Source organism: Panthera onca, chromosome B2 (genome assembly GCF_046562875.1).
Source record: "Panthera onca isolate mPanOnc1 chromosome B2, mPanOnc1 haplotype 2, whole genome shotgun sequence".
NCBI classification, from domain to species: Eukaryota; Metazoa; Chordata; class Mammalia; order Carnivora; family Felidae; genus Panthera; species Panthera onca.
Window position 1 is genome coordinate 89,131,890 of NC_138343.1, and position 18,539 is coordinate 89,150,428.

The 18,539-nt window shown below is 37.3% G+C and overlaps 1 protein-coding gene across 11 annotated transcripts in view; it reads right to left on the reverse strand.

Annotated features, from left to right (window-relative positions):
* USP45 (ubiquitin specific peptidase 45) overlaps positions 1–18,539 on the reverse strand; it is a 76,436-nt gene that overhangs the window by 8,326 nt on the left and 49,571 nt on the right. For 4 of the 11 annotated variants that reach the window (XM_078447159.2, XM_078447158.2, XM_078447160.2 and 1 more), the window contains 5 exons: positions 8,832–8,913; positions 6,102–6,193; positions 4,808–4,864; positions 4,197–4,340; positions 1,540–2,200 (listed from right to left, as the gene is read on the reverse strand). In XM_078447159.2, the coding sequence (XP_078303285.1) occupies positions 1,540–2,200; positions 4,197–4,340; positions 4,808–4,864; positions 6,102–6,193; positions 8,832–8,913 (1,036 nt within the window). Of the gene's footprint in view, positions 1–18; positions 231–1,539; positions 2,201–4,196; positions 4,341–4,807; positions 4,865–6,101; positions 6,194–8,831; positions 8,914–9,917; positions 12,056–15,294 lie in introns of those variants that run through there. The other 7 variants (XM_078447162.2, XM_078447164.2, XM_078447163.2 and 4 more) reach the window with 7 other exon arrangements.

Below are 18,539 nucleotides of genomic sequence, written 5' to 3' on the forward strand. Positions count from 1 at the left end.
ATAATTATGAAAACATGAAAAAAGAAATTAGACTCTGGTTACAGCATATTTCCATATTCCTTTCCAAAACTCCACTGAAACAAAAGGGATTTTTTTTTTAAAAGCACACACTTACAAGGACAAAAGATAGGGGAAGTGACACTTGCAACAAAATTTGGGGAGCTGGGAAGCAGATGGACTAGTAGTGACTTATGTCAAAGCCCTCCAGCCAAAGACCACCAAAAACACACCTAGAGTTAAAAAAAAAAAAAAAAAAGGGTCATTACTCATTGCAGAAAAAGGAGATCACATATCATGGGAACCACAGGGCATTTCAGTAAGAGGTTGTTAGACAGTACTTGGGATAGGATTTGAATACAGCCAACAGCATATTTAACGTGGATTAATGTAAACTGGTACTTCTTCCTTCTCCCATCTAGACATTTCTTTAATTACTAGTGTATTAAGCATGTCTTTATTCTGATACTTTGACACCTGGGGCCTTGCTGACACCAGAGGGAAGGCTTCCGACAGAGCTAGAGAATTCCTAGACATAATAAACAATGTAAGAGTACCTTTCATATGCAAACAAACCAATCCAAAGCCCATACCCAACCACCTCCTTTATTGGGCTCTGATACTCTAGGCCACGCCACTATCCACCTGGCCTAATCACACTAGGGCCAAGTACTACGTAAGTGGAGACAGCCCGGATGCCCCAGAGCCCACTGAAATTATTGAAAACTAGTCAATCAGTTCTAAGCCTGTAGATCCTACCTTGCTGATTCCAATACCCTCCCTGGAAACTACAATAAAGGCTCTTGTCCATGTCTTCTCTCGCTCCTTCTGCCTCCTGACCACCCTGCTACTTCCCCATGGGCCTGCCTGCCACGGCTTAGTGTGCTCGCTCCTCTTCAGAACTGTACGTAACAAACTACCTGTTCAGTGGCAACTGTCTCCGGATCTGTTGGCCTCACCATCCCTGAGTAATTATAAAACCTGCATTTTGAAACAGACTAGTCACTAAGAATCAGAGTATTCTCTCCATTTAATCATGGCTAGAGATGCACTAAAAAATTATTTGACAAGTCTTTTTCCACTTTTCTCCCATCAACTAAACACATCTACTAATTGCTAGCTTTGTAACATACAATTACTTAAAATCATCAAATTCATATCTTATGATAGGACTCCATACTAGATTGGTGTGATTTGTAAAGCACATTAATCTCACTAGTGATACAATTGTCTGTTCTAGGGAAATTTTTTCCGGAAAGATTTCAGATAGCCAGTCGCCTGAAATGAGATTCTATGGATTTGCATTTTCAAGGCAGAGATGGGTACTTCCTGTCCAATTTATTTCAACAAAAATCTATTTAGAAGTCCAGTCACAGTCTTCAGTGCTGAGGTACGACTATGAAAAAGACAATCTCCGCCTCCAAGAAACTTAAGTATGGAGACAAGTTTCTTAGTTTCCTTTATTTGGGATCTATAACCCGCTAGTCACTGACTATCATATAACCCATGAATACTAAGAAAAACAAAAACCTAAATATTTACCTGCAGAAATGGTTTCCTTTTGGTACTTCTGTTTCTTTTCAGTACAATTCTCACATAGAAGCTTGTTATTCCCCATTAGTAATTCCATAGATGTAAACTGGTAGAGACAGGACTGAACTGAGCATTCTTTAGAAGTAGTTATATAGCTCTGAGAAAGGGAAAGAAAAGCCTTTTGGGGGCTAGGAGACAACACATGCTTCTCCTGTGATGAACACAAATTATTTGGAACGTCTGGTGGCTTATTTTCTCTGTCAAGATCTCTATCTCCAGTTACAGTGCTGCTCAAATACAGTTCAGAAATAGCTTTAGCCACTCCCTCGTCACCGCTGCCAGTCTCCTTGGTGAGTGGCCGCTGGGGAGGGGGTCCATTCTTGTGCACACAGCATCCACTTCTAGACCTCAACGGGACAGCCTGCTGAGAAGTACTTTCCGATTCTGAAGCCTCACTGTCAGCATCAGCACTACTTTCGGAAGGGCTGGCTTCTTTTTCGCTGCCATCAGTAGGGCTTTCGGCCAGAACTGCCTCAGTACTCACGACGCCTGCACACACGGAGGAATCTCCACTCATCCCAGGGTTTTCATATTCTCGGCATATGACGGCCACTCTATCTTCTCCAGATGGTAATTTTCTTACACATTTTCTGCCGTGAACTAGTTGATTCTGTAAGTTGACAGTGTTTTCAGAGAAAAGAATCTTGCGACCTTACTGAAAATAAATGCCAGTAAGTCTTATTTATGCCTTCCGCAATTATCAAATACTTTTTCTCGTATCTCTGAAATCCATTTCCTAAATCTACCTGAACTACAATCGATAAAAGATACAATAACAAATCGTTCTAATTTAGAAATGCATCCTTATACAAGAAGCCCACAATAGCAGTTACTTATCTGTGGAGAAAGAAACAGAACTTTTGTAGAACAGGGCTGTGAGGGAGGCTTTTTTATTATAAACCTTTGTATATACTCTCTGTAGTCTTGCCACTTCAAGAGTCTTCTAACAGAAAAACCTAAATGTGATAATATATCAATTTGCTGAGTTAGTACAAATCATATTGCATTAAAAAAAGTTTTTAAAAAAAATGAAGTGCAAATTTAGATTGATTTCTTTATATTTTTATGAGGTAGGGGAGCCTGAGTGGCTCAGTTAAACGTCAAGACTTTGGCTCAGGTCATGACCTTGTAGTTTGTGAGTTTAAGCCCCATGTCGGGCTCTCTACTGTCATCATGAAGCATGCTTCAGATCCTCTAACCCCCCTCTCTCTGTCCCTCCCCCGCTCACGCTATCTCAAAAATAAATAAAAAGCATGTAATAATAAATAAATTTTTAGGAGATAATTCAACAACCAGATATGTTCCTGGTAAAATAGAGGATCTAGACAATGGTGATTGGTGACTGGTGACATCAAAGATTAGACTTCAAACATAATGTGCATCTTCTTTTTTTTAAATATATTTTTTAATTTTTTTAATGTTTATTCATTTTTGAGAGAGAGAGCATGAGCAGTGGAGGGGCAGGGAGAGAGGGAGACACAGAATCCAAAGCAGGCTCCAGGCTCTGAGCTGTCAGCACAGGGCCTGATGCAGGGCTTGAACACACGAACTGTGAGATCATGACAGCTGAGCTGAAGTTGGAGGCTTAACCAACTGAGCCACTCAGGCAACCTATATGTTCATCTTCTTGATGGAAGGATACACCACCAGTTAAATTTTTTCTTGCCAAAAATCAAACAATAAAACTTGAGCCTAATTAGGCCTTTAGATAAAAATGCCTTAGAGAGGAAATAAAGGAAACAGAGGAACCTGTTAAAACCATGGGAATGCAATAGCAAAACAAATTACTATTGAATGTGGGAATGTGAGAAACTGCTAAAAAAGAAAAAAGAAAAAAAAAAAGACCCGATTTCTTCCACAAATATATTGCAAAGCAAGGGAAAAAAGGAGGGGGAAATCTATAATTAAAAGGGACCTAAGAGACATGCGATTAAGAGATGGCAATCAACTGCAATCTATAGATTTTTTTTTAGATCCTAAATTAAATCACACCTTAAAAAGCAAAAACAAAATGAAGTATTTTATGAGACAACTGCAGACGTTTAAATAATGACTGGATGTTGGTACTATTAAGAAATTACTAATATTTTTAGATACGATAATGTACTGCAAGTACATCTTTAAAAATAGTATTCATGTTTTCTTAAGCTTATTTATTTATTTTTGAGACAGATACAGAGAGAGCGAGCAGGGAAGGGGCAAAGAGAAAGGGAGAGAGAGAATCCCAAGCAGGCTCTGCACTGTCAGCATGGAGCCCAATGTGGGGCTCAAACTCACAAACTGAGAGATCATGACCAGAGCCAAAACCATGAGTCAGATGCCTCCCGACTGAGGCACCCAGGCGCCCCCCAAAATAGTATTCATCTTTTAGAGATATACATTGAAGTATACACTATATGGGTATTATTTCAAAATAATTGGAGATGGAGAGGGTGAGAATGTGGGATATATGCAGACATGATTAGCCATGATTTGAGAACTATGAATCTGGGAAATAGGTACATGGAAGTTTATTATACTATCTTGTCTACTTTTGTATATTTTTGAAACTGTTTTTATGGAAAAGTTTTAAAAAATAGATGTCTCATAAATGCATATAATCTTACCCTATCTTTAGATGAAGACTGGTTCTTGGTGGCTCTGGGTTGATGAACATTTTCTATAGTAACAGTGTCACTGTACTGACCGGTATCTGTTGCCTGTAAACTTCTACATTTATTCATTCTTCCCAAAAGTACAGGTTTTGAAACCTATATAGATGCCATGTACATAACACAAAACTTCTTTAGCAAATAAAGTCTGGATATCAACTACTTTTTAAAGTTTCTAACTCATTTGAAATAATTTCCTTAACATTAATTCTCAAAATATAAAACATATTGGTTTGAATTCTTTTGAGAATAAGAACTATATATCATATTTCATGCATAAATACACAAACCTTAGTATCAAATATACTATGTGAACTCCATTATTGTATATAAAAAATGACTCTCAGATAATGTGATAATATGCTCAACAAATGTCTTTTTTTTTTTTTTTTTTAAAGATTTTATCTTTAAGTAATCTCTACAACCAATGTGGGGCTTGAAGTCACAACCCCAAGATCAAGGGTCACAAGCCCTACGGCCAGCCACGTGCCCCAACAAATGTCTAAATATATGAATGAATACATGCTCTCTACCAAAGACTCATTAGTAAGTTGTTTTCTCCTTACCCTTTCTTCTATTATAGGAAGTGAAATATCAATAAAAGGATCTTTCACTGTGGAGATCTTAAAAAGAAAACATATTGAGACATTTGGTTAGAATTCTAATACAGACAATGTAGTTTTATAAAGTCTTTAAAGACTCAAACTTCCCAGGCAATATAATTTCAAGTTAAAAAACATCCCTGAAATAAACTGTGATTTAATTGGGTATAGCAGCACATATTGTTAGTCAAAACAAGATACCCCAACACTTCAATAAATGCAATTCAGTTGAATTTTATAATATTGCCAATATGACTAACCTATAATATTTAAAGTAACTTCAAAGTAAACTGTGTTTAATAAAACTGATTAACTAAAGATATACACATATTTTTGGTGAAATTGTGCCATAACACAAATCAAATACAAACATTTAAAAGAAAAAAAATTAAGCCATGAAGAAAAAAGCCAGAGAGCTTGACTGCATTTTGTAGATTTTTTAGGATAATTCTGTTTAAAAAGACTCTCTAGTTTGTGATAGAGAAATCAACTTCTATGTTGAATATACTAGAAATGTAAGTAATATCATGTTGACAAATTCTGTGCTTCAATATGACAGGCTAGAAGGAGATGTAACATATAATACTGATTTTATAAGACTAGAGAGAAAAGAAAAGTACCCCATTAGCTGAGACAGGAAAACTATTTTATGATCAAAATGTAACAAAAGTTTACACCTAACATACTCTAAACCATATGCTTTCAGAAATATTTGTTATCAAGTAATTGAAAACCCATAAAAACTTTTATGTGTTTAAAGTTGTTGTTAAAGTACAGATGGCATTCAAAATAAAAATGATCATTAAATTCAAATATGAGCGCTTACTTTAAAAAAAACTTCAACAAGTTATATAAATGTAAATTTTAAATAAAATGTGGTACATCTCCCTGTTACGTTATTGCATTATTTCTATTAGAATTATGGTTTAGGGTAATGCACAGTTATATAACATAGTTACTCCCTTCCCAGAAGTTTCTCTTTCATTGTAATGCAAACAAGTAGCTAACGCGTTCCAAGACATTCAAACAGGCTAAAAGAACTTCACAGGTTTATCAAGAGGAAAAATAACACTTAAAAAAAATTATAAATTATGTTCCTTTCTGGGAGTGAAGGATATATTGTAAAGACTTTCAAAAACTGTTATGTAGTCATCTGTCACAAATAAAAATAAATGCTGATGATTATATGTGAAAGAGAACAATAAAAATTATATGACTGTAATCTATTCCATGTTGAAGTGAATTCCAAAGCACCTACGTTTGCACATTCTTCACACATGACTGTGCTAGTTAATTCACCAATAAAGATCCGATCTATGAAGTTCATTTTCACACCTTCTCTTCCATATGCTGCAAAAATAATACTTTTTAATGCAAAAAATGTCAACCACCAACCTAACAATGTAACATGCTTTTTTTTCTGTTGATTCAAAAGACATCTGAATAAGACAGATGACCAGCATCACATTAGTAATATATTTACTGCATGATGTTATGTCTTTCTCCTTTACAATTCTATAGAGAAAAATTTGACTATCATAGTCTCCAAGAAATAATAAACTATTGTTAAATTTGAGGCAAAACAAGTAAAGCAATAACCAGTGTTCATACCATATCTCAACTGTTCCCATTAAGCCCTTTAAAGCCTCTGTGCCTAACACAGAGGTAGACAGAGGATGAGAAAGAAGATTATGCATTCAGGGTTACAAATGCCTGGACCATAACTATGGAAACGATAGAGTAGACAAGTAAACACAGCATAAAGAACTAACCTCGGCAATTAATAACTGTTATATATATAAACTGCTCAGTTATATATAAAAAAAGATAAAAGTATTCCGTTTGGGAAATATTCATAAATCAAAGAAAATTATGCCTATGATTTCCTTCAAAATAATCAGGGGTTGGGAGAACATAGATAAAACATAATATATCACACATTCAATATAGTTTAAGAGGGAGGGTGATGGGTATATGAGGTTTCATCATACTATTCTCTCTACTTTAATAGAAGTTTGAAACTCTCCATAGTTAATCATGATGAAAAAATATATTAACAAGCCTGACTCCTCTTTCAAACTTCTATCCTTTTTGGATGTCTAACTTCAAATTTCATACAAACATTTAAAATCATTTTAAAACATTATTTGAAGCACTGAATGACAGAGTCAACTTATAGCTAGATATATCAATAAACATTTATTAATATGATAACCATTTAGAACTTACGGTAAACTAAGATGATTCATTAAGAAAACTGTACAAAGGGGGCACCTGGGTGGCTTCGTCAGTTAAGTGTCTGACTTCAGCTTAGGTCATGATCTCACAGTTCGTGAGCTAAGCCCTCAATCAGGCTCTCTGCTCTCAGCACAGAGCCTGCTTCAGATCTTCTGTCTCCCTCTCTCTACCCCTACCCCGCTCGGGCTCTCTTTCTCTCAAAAATAAATAAAACCATTTAAAAAAGAAAGAAAGAAAAAATTGTACAGGGGATTGAAAATGGAGGGGCGCCTGGGTGGCTTGGTCGGTTAAGCGTCCGACTTCAGCTCAGGTCATGATCTCGCGGTCCGTGAGTTCGAGCCCCGCGTCGGGCTCTGTCCTGACAGCTCAGAGCCTGGAGCCTGTTTCAGATTCTGTGTCTCCCTCTCTCTCTACCCCTCCCCTGTTCATGCTCTGTCTCTCTCTGTCTCAAAAATAAATAAATGTTGGGGCGCCTGGGTGGCGCAGTCGGTTAAGCGTCCGACTTCAGCCAGGTCACGATCTCGCGGTCCGTGAGTTCGAGCCCCGCGTCAGGCTCTGGGCTGATGGCTCGGAGCCTGGAGCCTGTTTCTGATTCTGTGTCTCCCTCTCTCTCTGCCCCTCCCCCGTTCATGCTCTGTCTCTCTCTGTCCCAAAAATAAATAAAAAACGTTGAAAAAAAAAAATTTTTTTAAATAAAAAAAAAAAATAAATAAATAAATGTTAAAAAAAAAATTAAAAAAAAAAAGAAAATGGAAAAGATTATACAAATGGAAAGAAAAACTGAGCAGTTATTCTCAACATGCACTAGATGGCACTATCTCAAACAAACAAACAAAACCAAAGCATACTTGAGAATCCACGTTAAAAAATCTTGAACCTTCCACGTGAAACTAATGTAATAATTGTGTGTCAACTATACTTCAATTAAAAAACAAATCTCGAACCCTAACTGCACACAGTTTGGGCATGTACAATCACAATGTGTGTATATTTATGAATTATAGACATGCACTATGTACAAATACTACTACAAAAAATAGAAGTTAGAATAGAGAATAAACAAAATACAAATAATACTTTTCAACATCTTCTAAAAATGATGACGTCACAATACCATTAGTTAATATCTGAAGGCAGAATATACAGTTAGGACAAATTGCTTGTAACATGACATATAAGCCCACACTTAAATACTGATAATTAAATGATTAGCTATGGTTAGATAATCACTGGTTTTGCTAATACTTTGGCTGATGAAGAGTCGACACTAGAAGTAAAGTGGACTTGTATGCTTGAGTTAGTATTCTCTTCAATAAATGGATTCCTTGCAGGAATCTTTGGAACACTTATGCATTTTGACCAGTTAAAACTATGTAATATCTACAAATCCACTTAATGCAAGCATAGGTCAACTGCAAAATGATACAATATGATGAAAGCGAACTTCCAAGTGAGATTGCTACTTTCAACCACCTTTCAAGTCTCCCTTAGGATACCTCAAATAAGGTCATCAGTGCCAATCTATACATCTGATCATTAGTTTTAGTTTTTAAAGTTCACATGGATGCATTCTAACATTTTCTTTCTATGACCCACTAGACTATCTCACAGACACTGGAGTAAGTACACTCTCTTTTAAGGCCACTACTTTATAGAATTACTTCACATAATGCTCAGTTCTCTTTCCCCTAAAAAGAAACTTAAATTTTTCTTCAGGGAGAAAGTTTTAACAGTAAAAAAATTGACATACCTTTGACCTTTTTTTTAGTATCATCATCAGCAGTTTTAGTAGTTGGGTTGTTAAATGCTTTTAGGATGCCAGCTTGTATTCTCTATAAAACAAATAAGAATTTAATAATCTATACTTAAACGTACTCTTATAGGTTAGGAGTAAGTTTTCCCTCTTTTCCCTTCTTTTTCCCACTCCACCACTCCATACCTAAAATGATGTATCATTTTAATCAGGACAAAAGTAACAAAGAGACTACGTGAAATTTCTTATCTATTGAAGAAACTCTTAACATATAAGAAGCTATTAAACTGGTCACTATGACATTCATGTATATTATTTTATTTATATACATATATGAGCAAAGTCCAGAACATCAAATAGTCTCCACAGCAAAATTACCTCAGATCTTGATTAGTTATCATTTTATTTGAATTCAGTTGTCAATAACAATTATTAGTATTAAAGTCTTTAGCAGCTCTTAGGAAATGGCAACATTTATGTTTCCGTATCTCTGTGTATGTTTAAGGAAAGATCCAATGTCACAGAGAACTCTCAGAATGAAATAAAACCAGATTCCAAGAATAAAGATTTATTTGAGCTAATAAATTATCTTTTACGCTAATTATGTCCCTACTCAGCATATGAATTTAATCTTCTCTAATTCACATTTTAAAAGTATGGGGAGGGGCGCCTGAGTGGCTCAGGTGGTTAAGTGTCCGACTTTGGCTCAGGTCATGATCTCATGGTTTGTGGGTTTGAGCCCTGCCTTGGACTCTGTGCTGACAGCTCGGAGCCTGGGGCCTGCTTTGGATTCTGTGTCTCCCTTTCTCTCTGCCCCTCCCCTGCTCACGCTCTGTTTCTTTCTCTCTCTCAAAAATAATTAAACATTAAAAAAAAAAAAAATTAAAAGTACGATGAGAGGAAAGCTGGTTAATTATCCTTCAGAAGATTTTTTTTTTTTTTTTTAAGTAAAGTCTTAATCATAGGTTTTCATATTTGAAGCCACTGTTTGACCTGGACTTCCTGGCGTGAAAATGATACCTGATTCTGCTATTTAAAAAATCATTATATCAAAGAGAAACGAAATTCAAACTGCAGACTTACCAGAGAATAAAAATATTACATATCAGAATCCAGATACTTTCCACTGTTCAGAAGAAAATTCACAGACTTAAATACTTAAATCAATTAAAAAGAATAACAAATGGATTAAGCAGCCAACTCACAAATTTGGAAAAAATTGAACACCTTTTAAATACAGAAAGGAGAGTGGCACAGTCGGTTGAGCGTCCAACTCTTGGCCTCGGCTCAGGTCATGATCTCATGGTTTGTGCTATTGAGCCCCACATCAGGCTCCACATTGACAGCATGAAGCTGCTTGGGATTCTCTCTCCCTCTATCTCCACCCCTCCCCTGCTTGTGTGCGCACTCTCTCAGTCTCTGTCTCAAAGTAAATAAATAAACTTAAAAAAAAAAGGAGAAAAACACACACACACCACCACCAAAAGAGAGCATGAACAAGAAAGACAACAAACCTCACAGGCAACAACAGGGCCAACACATAAGAGAGGCAAGAGAGGGGTGCCTGGGGGACTCAGTTGGTTAAGCAGTAGACTCATGATTTTGGCTCACATCATTAACTTACTGTTTGTAGGATGGAGCCCCATGACAGGCTCCATGCTGATGGCTCTGAGACTGGGATTCTCTCTCTGCCATTCTACCCCGCTTGCACTCACTCTCTCTCTCTCTCTCTCACCCGAAATAAATAAACAAACAAGAGAGGCAAGAGAATTCACAGGAGCACAGTTAGACAGAATTTTAGAATTATGCTTATACATCAAGTGTGGAAGACAACAAATCCAAACGGAAGCCATGAGACTTAGGAAGACAGACATACTGTCAACATCAAGATCCCCTCGGCTATTGCACCATGCTTCAAGTCTGAGAACAGAATACATGGGGAATGAGCTGCGAATGTCCTTATTCTCCACCCCGTGCTGTGCTGTGGATCAGCAGAGGATACACACTACCCCCAGAGTTGTTCTGCTCTGACCTATTCCTGAGAGCAAAGAGGTGGGCCATGACGAACTCAGACACAGAAAATACGGAGCAGCCTCTAACCTTTCTGGAAGACATCTAGCACCTGGTCTCTCCTATATCTCTGCCAGTTGCTTTGACTTTGACAAGCGTGGCTCAGAATACATTCATGATCTTGCCCATTGACTTCCCCAGAAAGAGCTCTTAGAAATTCTGGGAAGCCAAAGTCAAACTAAGTTCCAAACTCTCTCTCTCTCAATCCCACTTCTTTTGGCAGCCTTCATCCAATAATGGCAATAGGTTTGTGCTTGCTACCCAGTTATGCAAAGCTAAGCTATCTATTGTTCAAGCATACATAGGTAGCTGTCAAAATTATAAGAAAAGGCAGTGAAATGATTACCATAAAAGTAAAAAAAGTGGTTACCTCTGATGAGGAAGCCATGTTTGAAAACAAGGAACAGGTAGCTTCTATGGTACTAAAAAACATTCTGGTTTTTAAAACTCTGGGTGTGGTGGTGAGGAGGAGTGCTAATTGTTTTAAACTGTATATACATCTGTGTACATTCTTCTGTATGTAGGATACATTTCATGGTAAGCTTTTAACACCTTCCCCCAATAATTGTGAAACTGAGTTTTGTTTATTAACTGGCCTATGAAGAGAATTTTGTATTCTCTTCAAGTATATTTTAAAAGTTGATGCAAGATTCAAAAACTTAAATATATACAAAGTAGGGAATAAAAGTAAACATACAGCAATCCATACATCATACTGTCTTGAAATATACATGAAGAAAATCAAAATAAAACATGTGTCCCAGAAGCTATAAATATTGAGATAAGCTCCAATCCAGACTCAATACATTTGAAAATTGATGTAATTCAGATATTATCTGAGCTAACGTTGACTTTTATACCTTCAAAAAAGAATTTTTTGAACTAAAATAAGCAAATTGTGTGAATTCCATTCTCAGGAGGATGGACTTAAATAAATTTCAATAAATACCATGTTCACCTATAAAAAGCCTCTCTAGGGGCGCCTGGGTGGCTCAGTCGGTTAAGCGGCTGACTTCAGCTCAGGTCATGATCTTGCGGTCCGTGAGTTCGAGCCCCGCGTCGGGCTCTGTGCTGACAGCTCAGAGCCTGAAGCCTGTTTCAGATTCTGTGTCTCCCTCTCTCTGACCCTCCCCCGTTCATGCTCTGTCTCTGTCTCAAAAATAAATGTTAAAAAAAAAAAATTAAAAAGCCTCTCTAGCTAGTAAAGATAAAGCCAACTCAAATTATGTCTATAAATTTATTTTATAATTTCAATATTTTAGCAATTCAAATATGACTTTCAATATGATTTAACGAGCCTTTACCATTTTCTAAAATGTAAGCTCTAACATCAAACTCTTAAAAAATAAAAACAATGAGGTTGTTTACATTATTAATTTTTAAATAATTAGACATTTGCTTTTTATTGTATCTTAGCCACAAATTTATATTCTCTAAACTGTTAAAGGAGTTAATTAATAAGTAATTCATCAAGTTGAATAAAACAAATGGGTTTAGGTCCATTTACAGCCTCTCATTGTTAAAAGTTGTGCTTTGAACCACTTAGGATTAAAAAAAAAGACTTTGGCCAGGGCACTGCTAACAACTGCAGCACAATAATCAGTTAGCAATGTCAAGGTTCAACCATTTCAAATCTCCACCATAAACGTCTTTCAAAAATAAGAATGCAGAACACTCATAGTTTAAGTCAGCGGAGATATTCTGCCTTTAAAATAATCCTAGCCAATAATGTATTAGTGGTATATCTTTGAGAATAAAAACATAATAGCATTAATTTGGTGATAGCTCAAATTCAAGCAAGTGAAGAAGCATGTATTTCTAAGTGGAAAAGACTGCCTATAAAAGAAGTTCTTGTAGTAAATTTGCTTTTATTTGTTTTGTCCATGAAAAATTTAAATTTTTGCACCAATGACCCCCTTTAGCACTCTATTTGGCAGGAGCATGTTATATCTCTCAACTTTAGAGTCATAAGAAAAAAAAAACTTTAATGAAACATGCTGAAAGGAGGTCAGTAGTTTGTAATCATTACTAAAAGATTCTGGTGGCAGACATAATGCTGTAGCCTTTCTTCAATCAAAAAACACACGGCAGTAATGAACTACCACAGTGGCACAACAAACACCTGGGGGGTTCCCAGGCCAGACAATGCAGCTCCCGCTCGGGTACCACTGTAAGCGACTGGCACGACTGTCCTTGCTTACAGGACTGAATAAATCCACAGACATGACATTTTAATTCTGCCACACCATCTGAAACCCTCAAATAGAGGAAGGAAGATAAGAGCTTTCAAAAAGCAACGTTTCCCACTGTACTGCCAGTCTTTAAGATATTGTGAATCCCGATGGACCATTATGACAGAACAATAACTTAATTATAGCAAAGAATGCCATCAATAGAAGTGAAATAAAAAAAATAACAGGGATAGATTTTATACCTTTATTTGTAATATCAACAGACAAACAATGTAGAGAGCTGATTTTTAATTCCATTTACAATGATCCACGACCATGTAGTAAACATATCCTTGCAAATCACAGTGGAAAAAAAAAATCATTCTAGAAATTGATAGTCTGAATTAATGTTAAAGTAACTCCTATACATCTGTAGGTTCAGAAGCATCAATATGCATATATCATTCATGATACAAATTTCTGTCTGTATCTCTCCCCACCTTGCTACCTTCTATCAACGCCTTCAACAAGAATGTCCATATACCATAGTTACTGAATCACATTTAATACTACTTCAAATGGTGAAATAATTATGCTTAAATTTTAAATAGCAAGCTTAGGAGTGCCTGGGTGGCTTAGTCAGTTAAGCGTCTGACTCTTGATTTTGGCTCAGGTCCTCACAGTTTGTGAGTTCAAGCCCCACACTGCGCTCTGTGCGCTCTCTCTCTCTCTCTCTCTGCCCCCTCCCTTACTCATGCACTCTCTGTCTCTCAAAAATAATAAACTTTAAAAAATTAAAAATAAATGAATAAATAGCAAGGTTAAAAATGTATTATTTATACTGGTCACTGATGATTAAGCATTACAACTATGCTTTAATAAGCAGTACAGTATAGAATTAGAATTTGTTTGGTAGTCAGAAAGACTTAAGTTTGAATCCGCCCACTCTTGGCATCAGTTTCTAAATCTAAGAAAATATGATGAAGTATCAGCTCAGGAGCATTGTGCTAATGTCCTCAAAACTTAATTGTAAATCTCTTAATTGATTTTTTTAAAACAAATTATAGGTAAAACACAATGTATTATCCTATCAATTTATCAGTTCATTCAAATTATGACATATTCAAAATAACTGTAAATCTCCAAGAAACAAGGTAGTATAACTTATTTAAGAAACTGTTTTTTTCCCCAATTCAAATTCTCAACAGAAATTATCCATTTCAAGGATAAGTACAGACAACTTATTTAACAAACAAATCACTGGGCACCTACTGTGTGCAAGGAACATGGGATACAGAGATATATACAGTATCATTCCTTGAGGAGATCACAATCTCAGAGAGGTGACAAAAAACATAACTCCAAATAGAAGACAATAGGGCTCATAATCAAAACACATAAAGTAGATCCAGGAGGGGGAGATGGTGTGGAGTAGGCGGACCCGAGGCTCACCTTAGCCCACGAATACAACTAGATAACTATCAAATCATCCTACATGCCCCAGAATCAACCTGAAGAACTGGCAGAACTAAAGGTAGAGAAGAGGCCACAGTGAAGAAGGTAGAAGTGCAGAGACCTGGTTTAGGAGAGAAACAAATCATGGCCACTGCAGTGGGAAGGTAGCTGTAGTCCCAGAGAAGGGGGAGAGACTAGCGCACAGGGGAGCACATGGGGAAAACGAATCCTCAGAGCAAATGGCTTGGAAAGCATGAAAGCCCAAATTTTGTGAATTCTGGCAACAAGTGGGGCTTAAACCTAGAATTTTAAAGGTCAGAAGACTTGGTTGGGATAGAGCTGAGAGGTCACTAAGCTGCTCTTGGAGAGAAAGCAGGCAGACATCACATGGACATACAGTGAAACAGCGATCTGAAGAGCACCTGGGAACACAGTGGGGAGGTTATTTGCTCATCTCCAAATGCATCCTAGAGAGACAGCATTCACAGAGAGACCCCTCCAGGGACAAAGGAACTGGCAGGTACAATTTCCTCCCCCACTTCTCAGCAAAGGTTAAGGGCCACCTGCAGGAGCCAGGATAGCACTAACACTCACTACCTAACTTGCTCACACCAACCCCTGCTTCCCCATGCTCTGTTGGAACTGCCCTTCTCAGTCACATTTGCCTTACTCCCAGGGCCGTGGGCCCCCTTTCCCAGAAGACCAGCCCAATCCCTGCCCACACACAGGGATTGTGTGGGCAGCTTCTGCCCTGCACCTGGCGGTGGCGACAGGTCTCAGCCCTGGTCCCTGACCAGAGCACACCTAGTTAAAACTCACCACATTCGAAAGACACCTGGCTGGCTCAGTTGGAAGGGCATGTGACTCCTGATCTTGGGGTTTTAAGTTTGGGCCCCACATTGGGTGTAAAGATTACTAAAAAAATAAACTATTAAAAAAAAAACTTGCCACATTTCAGATCAGAGACCAAACACTGCCCACAACAGACACAGAGCACCTCTGCAGATGACTGGCCTGAAGGATAAAGTGGCCAGGACCCAACAGTAGACTGCATGCAGCACACACTGGAGATGTTCACTAAAGTGTCAGGCCCTAGGGAACAGGGGACATTATGGGGCAGGGCACTGCCAGACTGCCTCTTCATTAGGACATTGAACAGGGAACACAGCTTATTTTCTTAACACAGAGAAACAGGCCCAGAGACTCAGACAAAATGAGAAGATAGAGAAATTTGTACCAATGAAAGAACAGGACAAGGCCATGGCCAGAGATCAAAGTAAAACAGACATAAGTAACATGCCTGATGGAGTATTTAAAGCAATGATCATAAGGATATTCACTGGACTTGAATAAAGAGTGAAAGACATCAGTGAGACCCCCTAACACAGAGATTAAAAAGAACCAATCAGAGATGAAGAGTGCAATAAACGAGATTAGAAATAGACTTGATGCAAAGTACAGCAGGCTGGAAGAAGCAAAAGAATGAATTAATGACCTAGAAGACAGAGTAATGGAAAGTAATTAAGCTGAACAAAAGAGGAGAAAAAAAGAATTATGCAAAATAAGAGATTTGGGGAACTCAGTGACTCCATCTAATGTCATAACATTCGTATTACAGAAGTCGCAGAGGAAGGAGAGAGAGAAAAGGGGGCAGAATATTTATTTGAAGAAATAATAGCTAAAAACTTCCCTAATCTGGGAAATCCAGATCCAAGAAGTAGAGAAGCTCCAAAAAACGAACAAAAGCAGGCCAACACCAAGACATACTGTAATTAAATTGGCAAAATATAGTGATAAAGAAAAAATTTTAAAAGCAGCAGGGTGAAAAGAAGACCTTTACATACAAGGGAAACCCCACAGGGCCATCAGGAGATTTTTTTAGCAGACACTTTCCAAGCCAGAAGGGAGTAGTGTGATATATTCAAGATGCTGAATGGGATAAAATCTGCAGCCAAGTATACTATATCCAGCAAGGCTATCATACAGAATAGAAGAAGAGATAAAGAGCCTCCCAGACAAACAAAAACTAAAGGAGTTTGTGACCAATAAACCAGCTTTGCAAGAAATATTAAAGTGAGCTGAGTGGAAAGGAGAGACCAAAAGTGACACTATGAAGATAGGAAACACAAAAGCAGTAAAAATGAGTATTTCTGTAAAAAATCAGTCAAGGAACTCATAAAATAAAAGGATGCAAAATATGACATCATATACCTAAAACGTGGAGAGAAAAGGAGTAAAGAATGAGTTCAAACTTAAACTACCACGTATTTCATATAGACCGCTATACACAGAAGATATAATATACGAACCTAAGGGTAACCATGAATCAAAAACCACTAATAAATATGCAAAGAATAAAGAGAAAGAAATCATATCACTAAATCATATCACTAAATAAATACATCACTAAAGAAAACCAGCAAACCATAAAAAAGAGAAAGACAAAGGATCAGAGAAAATCTTCACAAACAACCACAAAACAAGTAATACCACGGGAATAAATACATATCTATCTATCAATAATTACTTTGAACGTAAATGCACTAAACACTCCAATCAAAAGACATAGGATGATAGGATGGATATAAAAAACAAGACCCATCTATACACTACCTATAGGAGACTCATTTCAGACCAAAAGACACCTGCGGATTCAAAGTGAGGAGATGGAGAAACATTTATCATGCAAATGGATGTCAAAAGAAAGCCAGGGTAGCAATACTTAAATTGGACAAAATAGACTTTAAAACAGAGACTATGACAAGAGACAAAGAAGCACACTATCTAGTCATAAAGGGGACAATCCAATAAGAAGATATAACAATTATAAATACTTACGCACCCACATGAAAGCACCCACACACATAAAACAGTTAATAACAGGGATGCCTGCGTGGCTCAGTCACTTAAGGATCCAACTTCAGCTCAGGTCATGATCTCACAGTTCATGAGTTCAAGCCCTGCATCAGGCTTTGTGCTGAAAGCTCAGAGCTTGGAGCCTGCTTCAGATTCTGTCTCACCCTCTCCCTCTGTCCCTCCCCTGCTCAGACTGTCTCTGTCTCTCAAAAAGAAGTAAAGGTTAAAAAAAGTAAAAAACAAAAACAAAAACAACAGTTAATAACAAACATACAGGAACTAATTGGTAACAACACAATAATAGTAGGGGACTTTAACACCCCACTTATATCAACAGACAGATCATCAAAACAAAAAAATCAACAAGGAAACAATGGCTCTGAATGACACACTGAGCCAGATGGATTTAACCAACATATTCAGAACATTCCATCCTAAAACAGCAGACTACACATTCTTTTCAGGTGCTCGTGGAACACTCTCCAGAACAGATCATGTATTAGGCCAAAAAACAAGTCTCAACTAATTCAAGAGGATCAAAGTCATACCATGCATCTTTTCTAACCATAACACTATGAAACTAGAAATCAACCACAAGAAAAATCTGGAAAGACCACAAATACCTGAAGGTTAAATGCCCTGCTACTAAACTAAATCAGAAAATAAAAGAAGAAATAAAAAAGTACATAGAAACAAATTTAAAAAAATCACAACAGTAAAACTATTGGGATTCAGCAAAAGCAGTTCTAAGAGGGAAGTTTACAGCAATATAGGCTTACCTCAAGAAGCAAGAAAAATCTCAAATAAACAACCTAACTGTTTACCTAAAGGAGCTAGGAAAAGAACAACAAACTAAAACCATTAGAAGGAAAGAATAAGGATTAGAGCAGAAATAAAACTATAAAAACAAAAGAACAGATCAATGAAACCTAGAGCTAGATCTTCAAAAATAAAATAAAATTGACAAACCTCTAGGGGCGCCTGGGTGGCTCAGTCGGTTAAGTGGCCGACTTCGGCTCAGGTCACGATCTTGTGGTCCGTGGGTTCGAGCCCCGCGTCAGGCTCTGTGCTGACCGCTCAGAGCCTGGAGCCTGTTTCAGATTCTGTGTCTCCCTCTCTTTCTGCCCCTCCCCTGTTCATACTCTGTCTCTCT